Source organism: Malus sylvestris, chromosome 4 (genome assembly GCF_916048215.2).
Source record: "Malus sylvestris chromosome 4, drMalSylv7.2, whole genome shotgun sequence".
In the NCBI taxonomy this organism is placed as follows: domain Eukaryota; kingdom Viridiplantae; phylum Streptophyta; class Magnoliopsida; order Rosales; family Rosaceae; genus Malus; species Malus sylvestris.
The window spans coordinates 19,188,948-19,199,846 of NC_062263.1; the positions used below are offsets into that span (position 1 = coordinate 19,188,948).

General features: G+C 39.9%; 2 protein-coding genes across 4 annotated transcripts; both read right to left on the bottom strand.

The window, feature by feature from the left end:
- Positions 1-1,032: 1,032 nt before the first annotated feature.
- On the bottom strand, positions 1,033-4,083 carry LOC126617862 (ankyrin repeat-containing protein At5g02620-like). 3 transcript variants are annotated; one of them, XM_050285948.1, is made up of 4 exons: positions 3,929-4,083; positions 3,084-3,581; positions 2,423-2,832; positions 1,033-2,221 (listed from the first exon to the last, which is right to left on the bottom strand). In XM_050285948.1, the coding sequence occupies exons 2-4, from the start codon at positions 3,430-3,432 to the stop codon at positions 1,310-1,312; spliced, it is 1,671 nt and encodes a 556-aa protein (XP_050141905.1). In that variant the 5' UTR covers positions 3,433-3,581; positions 3,929-4,083; the 3' UTR covers positions 1,033-1,309. The 3 variants fall into 3 exon arrangements, with proteins under 3 accessions (XP_050141905.1, XP_050141907.1, XP_050141906.1); XM_050285950.1 differs by having other exon boundaries at positions 3,084-3,491; positions 3,929-4,071; XM_050285949.1 differs by lacking the exon at positions 3,929-4,083 and having other exon boundaries at positions 3,084-3,817.
- Positions 4,084-6,885: 2,802 nt separating this feature from the next.
- Positions 6,886-10,595, bottom strand: LOC126620021 (ankyrin repeat-containing protein ITN1-like). Its single transcript, XM_050288481.1, has 4 exons — positions 10,334-10,595; positions 9,467-10,021; positions 8,665-9,074; positions 6,886-8,452 (listed from the first exon to the last, which is right to left on the bottom strand). The coding sequence occupies exons 1-4, from the start codon at positions 10,365-10,367 to the stop codon at positions 7,625-7,627; spliced, it is 1,827 nt and encodes a 608-aa protein (XP_050144438.1). The 5' UTR covers positions 10,368-10,595; the 3' UTR covers positions 6,886-7,624.
- Positions 10,596-10,899: the final 304 nt, after the last annotated feature.

Here is a 10,899-nt window from a genome sequence, read left to right on the forward strand (position 1 = left end):
GAAACTCAGGAGGGGTAAATGCGAAGCTTAACCTTTGGAGAGAAGTGTTGGAATCTAAAGGTCTTCGTCTAAGCCGATAAAAGACAGAATATATGGAGTGCAAGTTCAGTGCAAATGGAGGCCAAAATGAGTTAGGGGTGAGGATCGGAGATCAGGAAATACCAAAGAGCGACCGTTTTCGCTACCTAGGATCTATCTTGCAAAAGAACGGAGAATTAGATGAAGATCTCAACCATAGAATACAAGCTGGATGGATGAAGTGGAAGAGTGCATCCGGCGTGTTGTGTGACCGTCGTAGGCCATTAAAGCTCAAGGGAAAATTTTATAGGACGGCAATAAGGCCGGCGATGCTATATGGCACAGAATGTTGGGCGGTGAAGCATCAACACGTACACAAAATGGGTTTGGACAAGTGCAAAGAAGGCCTACTGACGCTCCGGTTCGAATATGTGACTACGGGATAGAGGTTCAGGGCCGAAGGGATAGAGGAAGACCTAGGAAAACTTTGGAAGAGATCCTAAGAAAAGACTTAGAGTACTTGGATCTAACGGAGGACATGACACAAAACCGAGTGCAATGGCGTTCTAGGATTCATATAGCCGACCCCACTTAGTGGGAAAAGGCTTTGTTGTTGTTGTTGTTGTTGTAGTCTTCTTCAATTCATTCAATTGATGGCCGAAATTGAGAGGGGTGTGTGAGAAGTAAAAATGGACGTGTGAATAGCACTACCTAATTGAAAAAGGTTAGAATGAATAAAACTTTCTTACAAGGATGCTAGAGGGGAAATAGTGAGTCCGTGTTCTGTAACTGAAAACATTGCATATTGTGATGTTTTCTTTTCTAGTAAAGGGAGACTCGGTACAAAGTTGTCACAACTGTGCGCAGTTATACACCATTGTACATCGGCCCATGTATCACTGGCAGAGAAGTTATACATGGTGTGAGAGAGGCTATTCACTCCACATCCCAGTCATTTCAACACCAAGTTGTGCTCTAATTAAAACCTTAGTTAGATTGGAGCTTCTCTAGCCATGATAACAATCTTTATCCCATCCAATTTATGCGTCAGTCTTCGCAATGAAATCTAGCAAGTGAATGAGACACCACATTACATGTTCTTGGTACATCCAATTCAAAAACTACATGACAGAACTCAAAAAACTTATTACCCCATCTCATTTGGAAAACTACTCTAATGAATTCGGCCATTACATGTTTGAGAATACTTTAGATTATGTTACATCGATATACATAAGGCCCCAAAAATCATGTTAGGAGCCAGGCAGTTTATATGTAAGATATCTTCATCTCAAATTGCATAAACTTTCTTACTCTTAAACTCGGTGTTCAGAAGCTCCGAATCCGATATCACTGAGAAAGAACAAGAGTGTGAGTTTGAGTTCGAGTGTGAGTGTGAGTGGATGCTCAGCGATGATCTCCGAATGCAGCAACGATATTTAGATGCTTCAACGCGCTGCACAACCATCCAATAACACATTGTTCCTAGTGTCATTCCCATGATCACTGTCCCTATAGCTGTCACTCCAACAGCCAGCCATTTTTCTTCTTTTCCAACAATTACATATGATAGTGCAAGAAATGCAACTGAAACCATCACACAAGCCATCCACATTAGCTTGTTTATGACTGTCATTAGCCTCTCTTTTGCCTCCCTCTCTACGACAACAATAGAAGTTTGAACCACCACAACAGCCAACGATATGAAGAGAGCAAATGAGTCAAAGATGAAGAAGACTATGAACTCGGTTTTGGGGGCAATGTTTGCTTCTCCGGGAGAGAATCCATCAGGAAGAGGTTTTTTAGGGTCAGGGTATTGGCCCGGGACACTGAAGATTGCAGCAAAGGCAACAGTGGCAGTGAGTACAGCCACAACTGTGGTGGAGTTTATTGCGTTGTTAAGCCCTTCCAAATGCATTTTGCCGAGCCGCTTCACCATTCCATGCACTTTCTTTCTTGTTTGTCTCGTTTGCTTAAGCTGATCATGCACCTCATGTTTTATTTCACTTACAGTTTGTTTGAGTTCTCGATTTGGGTTCAAAGTTGGCAGCTTCATGGATTTGGCACTTTGAATCCCATGCTCTGCTAGAACGGTGGCAATCTTTGAGTGCCCAGATTTCTCAGCAGTGTCAAAAACAGATTCTCCAGATCTGTTAATGATGGTTTTCGCCACTCCCTTATAACTTAACAGCGTTCGAACAATCTGTAAAAGTCCAATCTCTGGGGCTTAAATATATGATTGATTCAAATAACCATTTTAATACCACGTTCCAAAGCCTAATTGAATAACATATTCATGATAATTCAACTTTAAGTGATGATCAAAAACTCAGTAACACGCATTCTCTTAAAGAAGTTCGATTTTCATTTGCATATTATAAATCAAATTAACAACTTTCATTACCTGAGCTCGACCCTTCCCGGTTGCCACGTGCAAGGCAGTGTTTCCCTTGTTATCTACCTCGTTTATCAAAGAAGGATTTGCCTTCGCTAGCTCATCCACCAATTCGACATTCAGTCCCTTGACTGCCATATGGAGAGCTGTCTGGCCCTTACTATCTTTTCTTATTGCAGATCCGGTATCTTTGCTCAAGAGGGCCTGGACCACCTCCAAATGCCCCTTCCTTGCTGCAGAATGCAAGGCAGTTTTCCCATTGCTTCTTGCTATGGACATCAAGCTGCAACCAGTCTCCAAAAGAAAACTTACTACTTCAGTGTGTCCCTGTGCTGCAGCGATGTGCAATGCCGTGGTGTTTGCGCGATCAACGGTCATTGAAAGTTCTGGAATCGACTCCATGAGGATCTTCAGTACCTCTGAAACATTAAAAGAACAATTTAAGATGATCCGCTTGATAAGCTACATGTTATCGATTTCAATCATGGTTTACAAAACTTTCCTAGTCTCCTACAAAATTCACACATCAAATGAGGTACGAACTGTATACGCAAGAAACCAGATTTTCTTTTGTGATTACAGCATGCAGTCTAAGCTTATGCATAGCAATTCACAAGGAACAAGTACAGATTAGGGTTAACAAAAATTCAAAACATCGATAGAGACTTACCTAAGTGCCCTTGCTTGGAAGCAATGTGAAATGCATCACAGCCGTTCCCAGCTTTGATACTAGCTGCACCAACATCATGGTACTTCATCATTTCCTTAACCAAACCAACATATCCACAACCAGCCGCCAGATACAAGGCGGTTTCACCCGCATAATTCTGTTCCGACAACAGTTCATTCAACTCCTCCTCCCCACAATTAGACATGATTTCTACAACCAGTCCCAAATCTCCTGCTCTAGCTGCCAAATGCAAGGGACCGTTGTCGCGCTTTCCTGTCAACTGCTTAGTCATCTTCTTCCCAGCAAAGCTTTGCTGCCTCACCGGAGCTTCCGTTGTATTCAATTCCATTTCTGTATGTCTAACATTTGAAGCTTTTTTTCTCTTTTCACCATGGAAGACAAGGCAACCTAGAAGATCAAATTTCCATGAGTTAGCACGTGGGAAATCTGTAAATTTGGTTCCTTGATAACCACAACACACACCCAGACATCTTCCTCCTGCACCCAAAATAATTCAAATAAATTAAATCCCAATTCTCAAACACACACACACACTCTCTCTCTCTCTCTCTCTCTCTAACTTTCTATACACATTTCTTTGCATGATCCAAACATCAATACAAGAGGGCAAAAAACGAGAACGAAAGTTAAAATGAAGCAAAGTTGAAACTGTATCTGCAGTGGGAAATCAAATATATATAATGCCTAATTACATATCTATCTAGACATCCAATAAAAGTTAAAAACTACAGTTAGGCACTAAGTATATACCAAAAAGGTCACTCATTTAATACTAAATTAAATTTTAACAAATTGAACTTTATGAAACAAAAGCATGGACTTACTAGTTTTGTGCAGTTGGGGTGTTGTTAGAACTCACAACAGAACTTCTTACTACTTGGAAGGACCCAGAAACTATGAAAGTTTCAAGTGCGAATTGTGAGAGCCCAACAATTGGAGGGTTGAGCGAGTGGAGCTCCACTTAAATCCAACTCTTTATCAAAAGATGACGTTGACAGATTTACTAGAGGAAGAAATTCATTTTGTGGTCGGAATACGGCAGTACGGTACACTAAATATTATAATATAAGTGATTGAAAATTTTCTTTTTCAATTATTCAACCACTTGTATTATGATACCCGATGTATTGGACTGTGTTCTCAACATACTGAAAATCTCTTTGCCGAGGGATGGAAGAAGAAGAAGAAGAAGAAAGAGGGGGGATTTTGTGTGTAGCCAAAGGAGAAGCCGGCTTCATTGCAAAGCAGGTGGCCTTCATTTTTAACCCTCTCATTTCCACTTAGATTTTTACAGGTTTTGGAAAGTGACCAATCGTGTTTTTGGCATCAAGGTATGGAAATTTGACCATCCATGACCTCTAAGTCTATGGCTAGAGTAACTCTGATGCGCAACGTTTCATAATTTTTTTTCTTTTCTAATTATGAGTTATTATGAGTTAGTGAAGAAGTCGATGTTTTATTATAAAATCAATTGGCATTATAAAATAGTTTTACATCTTCAATGCAAAAACTCAAACTTCAAACCTATATTCTTATATTTGGGTCTCAAAAGATGTGGATTTATGTATTTTCGTTTTATTCTCCAATGCAAAGACTCGACTCTTAAAACTCAAAATGAGTCTTAAGATTTGAGTTTTTACATTGGAGGAGAAAACATTAGACTCAAAACTTTGTATTTGAGTTTTTCACAGTTTATGTGCAGTGAAGATGGTTGGACTCAAAACTCAAATCTCATTTTTGTTGGTTGAATAACATTTTTTCCTAGTTGGCATGGGCTCCACCTTAGACTCAAATTTCATATTGAAATTCAAATTTGAATCTCAGTTAAATATGAGTTTTTAAGTCTTATGTGCATTTGAGATATTTTGCCTTATATTTAAATTCAAGTATAAGATTTGAGTAATTGTATGAAAAACGCTTTTATAAGCCCATGCAAAGCCAGCATGGATATTTTTGGCTTTTGGGATTTTAGCTTTCTGGGTAGACGTTGAAACCAAAACCAACTTCAGAAATTTTAGCCCTTATCCTTTAAACCTCTTTTTTCTTTTTTTCGGTACTAGCTAATAGCTATACCGCACAAAGAAAGTCATGCTTTGCTTTTGAGATGAAGTGATATGAAACCCTCGCATCCTTTTGATCCATCAGGCTTCCCCATCAAAACAAACTTGCTCCATTAGTCTCTGCTTAATGGTGTTTTTGATAGCTGTTCAATTTTCTTCTACGTAACAGAAACCATTTTCTTTCTCAACGCTTCGTGGATATGGATTAGGGTTTTCCGAGTTATAGAAATGCTTTATGGAGAAGTATATGTTTTGTTGAGTTTCTCGTGGAAACGACGTTAATTTCGTGATAAAATTTGAGACGATGCTATGTGAATTGCTAGAAACATGTAAAATGTAGAAGTGCTTTGTAGTACGTATTTTTGCTTACAAGCATTTTCGCTTGCGATGCTTTTGTTTACAAGCACAACAAAAAATTGTTGAAGCTTCAAAACTAAAGTGCTTTGCGAAAAAAAGCGCACAAAATTCTACTTTTTCTTCGTAAGTTCTTCTAGTTGAATCATTATGAAGCACTACATCCTAATGCATGCTAATGTATTCATGTCTTTCATGAAAAGCATTTGGAAGCACTTCCCGAGAAGCACTTCACAAGTTCTTCTAAAAATGTAGTGCTTTGATAATCTAAAAATCACTTTTAACTTTTTCAATCAAACGTCTCCTAAAAAAGTTGTGCTTTCATAATTCAAAATCACTTTTAACTTTTTCTATCAAACGTTACTATACGGGCTTTTGATCTTCCCAAAAGGAAAATCTTCGACAAAAGGAACAGTTGCAGTGAACAGAGTGTGCAACCGAGTAGCTTCACTGTCTTGTAGAGGCCACAGTCACGCGGATTCAAGACTTTCTGCACCGCGTGATGCACCTGGTTCCTCTGATGGCTGATGAAAGACCCGCACTCGGCCTCTCAGAAAAGCAGGTACTTAGCCTCTCAGAAAAGCAAAAGCCTGCAATAATTCAACCAAAAACAAAAGCAAAAGCACTTCTTGTTATCCCAACCAATCACAATCTTTATTAGCGGACGAATAAATATACGTAATATAATGGATTATCTGTTCCATGAAGTGGATTGCTTGACATCGACGTCAGAATATCTGCATTGTTTTTTTGTTCACTGAGATACATCCCAACCTAAACATGTGTTCAATCCAATGGGGTCATCTCTACGCGCAGTCCTAACGCGCATTGACGATGATAGAGACGTCAATTAGAGGAAGAAAGCATGCCTTGGCCCTTGGCTACCAGCTTCGGCTAACGAACAAGTCAAGGATGTCGAAGTCTTCCAGTGTATGAAAAGAGGTCAGTCGTGCTATGGGATCGTCATCCGCCAGATTTATTACACTGAAGCAAACGTTTTTTTTTATCCTGGTAACTCAGAAAGATGGAAGGGAGCAACAAACTTTAGAAAACGTACAAGCTTTTCAATAGGGTCGAGGTCGGGAGAAAGTAAAAATAGAATCGTACGTGAACTCTATGTAAAGAACATGATCCTACAAAGCCATTAGATCTTTGGTGTGTTCAACCAATCAACTCACAAATTTCCAAATGTCGAAAACTTGTTATTTGCAACTAATCTCACTACATTATTGTTGCATATCAATCAAATTGTGCAAATCACATACCCTTTGTTTCTATTTGATATTGAATCATCCAAAAGGTCAGTAGTTTGATGAGTTCTATCAAAATTGACCAGAAAATATGAAGAGAGACGAAGGAAAATGGTACCTTCTGCAGAAACATTGTCAAAATCTTGAATCCTCTAATTGGAGCACTGCTTCTCTCATCTGCATGGACAATAACTTCAACAGTCACGGCATTCATAAGCAATCCCTCATCAGTAGTAGAAGGAAAGTCCCCAATACAATATAGCAACTTTTCAATTTAGAGTGGAAAAAACATGGGATGAGGGAAAAGTAGAAACGGAAACCTGTACCGTAGGCATCCACAGCAAACTCTGTTTATACATAAGTTCAAGCAACATCGACCTAATACATTCTTTTCTCAACCATCTGATTCTATGCACATGTAATGCTTCAGGTTTTATTCACATATCAGATACATTGACAGTTATCAGACATTAATGTCAAGTAAAGTGACGTTCAAAGTTTTGAGCAACTAATCAGTCACTACCTATTGCTAGAATGCGAATAGCAACTCACCACTGACAAAAACCTATACAAGTTACAAATGGACTGGTACCATGTATATGCCATATAATATACAGATGATATTTCTCACTTGCTGCCTTTGAAGATTCAAGGACATCAACAGTTTTGCTGAAAATTTTCTTAATCCTTGAGACACCCAGAAAATCACTTTCAAACTAGTCAATTCACAGATGCTATTACAAGGTCCCTGAATTTTGTATCTATAGCTTAGAACCTTTTTGGAATCAGCTAATCCTGCGTTGATTTTCTTCTCCATGTGGCATAGAACCAGAGGCTAGTTCCAGCCAGACTATGATCACAGGGCATAAACACGGTTCACTTCTGAATCGGACTCTGAGTGATGCACGGAATGGTTGGTTCCAATCCTCGACATCTTCTCCCTCTTCCTCACTCTACGAATCCTTTTGGTCTTCACCACATAATATGTCATGGTACCAATAACTCCCCCCATTATAAGTCCCCCTATAACTGTGACAAGGATTGCAGCCCACACATTATGCCGCCCAACCACTATATATGATGAAGAAATAAATGCTACTGTGGTGCAGACAGAGGCCAGCCACATCAACTTATTGATCACTTCCACAACCCTCCTCTCCGCCTTTGTCTCCCCCCTGACGAGGGTGATTTGTACCAAAACAACAGCCAATGATGCGAACAGTGAAACAGCATTGAAAAGGATGAAAATTTTAAATGACACTTGGATTGACATAACAGCTGCCCCGGAGTCAAGATCACCGCCAGGAAGTGTAAATAGAGCTGCAAAAGCTACTGTTGCAAAGAGTGAAGCAACCACTGTGACTGAGTTAGTGGCATTATTGATTCCTTCCCTCTGTAGCTTCCGGAGCTCTGTGGCAATTCCAGTTACACTCTGGTTGGTTTTGCGGGCTTGTTCAAGCTGATTATGGACATTTTTTTTAATCTCTGTCACGGTGTTTCTAAGCTCATCCCGTGGCTGGTTAAGTTCATTTGCTCGGACAGCACCATATTGAGTCAAGGTTTCCTTAATTGTTGTGATTTCTTCAGAGTATGGAAGTCCTTCGGCTATATCAAGGGGTGTTTTCTGGTCTCTTGTTAGAACATTCACATTTGTGTCATGAACGAGCAATAGCACATTGACTATCTGCAAGCGTAATGAGAAATTAAATTTCTAAAGATGTAAACCAAGCTCAAACTCAGTTAATAGTTAATTGCAGATCAATCAAAAAAACTTATCGGCAAAACAAGGAACTTGTATTAAGATAAAATGAATAAAGTCAATATTAAGTATCCAATCATAGAGCAAGATTATATTGACATGTCAAAACTTGAAGATCCAACAATGGAAATACATACATCTACTCGCTTTTTCCTGGTGGCCACATGCAATGCTGAATTGCTGAACTTGTCTGGAAGCATGACAATAGCTGGATCCGCATCGACAATCAACCTCACAACTTCACTGCTAACACCTTTTACTGCCATATGCAAAGCAGTTTGTCCCTTCTTATCAGTTCTTCTTGCTAGTTGTGGATCCCTTCCAAGCAAAGTTTTCACAATTTCTACATGCCCCTGCCGTGCAGCAAGATGCAATGCATTCTTCCCATTGGATTTCGCTAATTCCAGCAAACTCGAATCTTTGGATAGTAATTCTTTAACTACTGCTGTATGCCCTCTTGTAGCTGCAGACACAAGAGGGGTAGCATTTGCCTGCCCAACTGTTTTGCTAAGCCCCGGGTCATGGTCTAAGAGCACCTGGACAATGGCTGCATAAAGCTAGTTAGTAGTTATTGAACTGAGGTGACACGATATTGAAACTCGATTATCACCAATAACAGAGCAGAAAAAACTCACAGTGACTGAACTAAAAGTTTAAAACAAAACAGAACATTCTCAGAAAGAACTATACCTGTTATGGACATAACACAACACTAATCCAAATCTGGACTCAAAAATTCGACAAGGGAATTAAAAACAACTGATCTTTCGTTCACCAATACTACAACATGTGGATTAGTAACACCATGTGATAGTAATGACTGTCACACTAAAAGCTTCTCCATTTCAACATCTTATAAACACATAGATATCATATAACTGAAAGAAGGACAAGAACAAAATTCAAATTCGGGCTCGAATTATCTAACTTTATGGCTACCTTGGTGCCCTTGATTTGCAGCAATATGCAATGCATCAAACCCAATTTGATTCTTCAACAAAATGCCCTCCTCCGTCATGTAAGGCAAAAGCTCCTCCACCATAGCAAGATGCCCCTGCTCCGCCGCTATGAAAAGCGCCGTCTCTCCCAACTCATTCACCTCATTCACAATGGCAGACCTAATCTCCGCCACCTCTTCATCAAACTCGGATCCCACCATCTGAGCGTCAATCTCCGCTAGAATCTGCTGCAGCGCTGCCAAATCCCCGCGGCGCGCAGCCAGGTGAAGCTCCGTGTCATTGTTGCGCCCGGTCACCTGCTTCACATACTTCTTCCTCCCCAACTGATCAAGGGGCTTCCCGGAATTCGACACGACCAGAGACTTGCCGGAATTTGAAACCAGCAATGCCTTGCCGGAATTTGAAACCAGTAGGGCCTTGCTGGAATTGGAGAACACCAGGGCCGGCCTCGACGGGTGCGGCGACGACGGCGGCTCCGACAGAGCTCCTGGGGTCGAGGGCTGCGCCAGCCCCTTCTCCAGGTCCCCTTCACCTCCTTACAAATCAAATAAACCACAATTCAATATGTATTCATTTAATTAATTTAAAAATAATTTAAAAAACAAAAACCAACTCATTGGATCATATGCTCTGTGGTTATAAAATCGTAATTGAGAAATTAATACCAAAAAAAAATTAACAAAATTAAAGACTTCTTTTTTCTGTGTTTCCCGCAAAATTGATCAAATGACAAAGGAAAATGAACTATCAAGGAAAATTCAAATCCTAATTGCATATTCTTTCATTTTCCTGCAGATTATCGGCAGTCAAACACACAGTAATGCAAAGAGAGACGGAGAGGGAGTACCTGAATCATGCCCCGGTTCCAAACGGATTCTCATTGTGAAAATCGAGCCTTTACCTGTTCATTTCTATATTATAATAAAAAAATGCGACCAATTGATCGGGGGGAACGAAGAATGTGTTCGATTAGGATTTTGAAGGCGAGCAAGAAGGCAGAGCTGATGGGGGCGGGGCGGGGCGGGGCGGGAGGAGGTGGCGGCGGGTGGCGGGTGGCCAAGAACAGGGGAGCTTTGATTTTTTTCTTTTTTTTTTCAAAATAAAAAAAAATGAGGTTGATATTAAACAAAAATTAAAAAATAAATGAAATAAATGAGGTCGTTAATTTGGTGCCAGCAGTGCTGAACCAATTTTGACACCACGAGGTAACCGGATCGAACACCAACGTCATACCAAACTAGGTTACTTGTGTAACAAGAAAAAGAATCCTTGTAACCTGCTTTCAGTTGATTTTGAACTCATAACTCTTGGGAAAAAAAGACACATAATTTGAGTAATGTCAAACCTTATAAGTTCATGCCATCTTTTGTTCGGATTATTTTTAGTTATGATACTTGTATTCTTCGCAATATC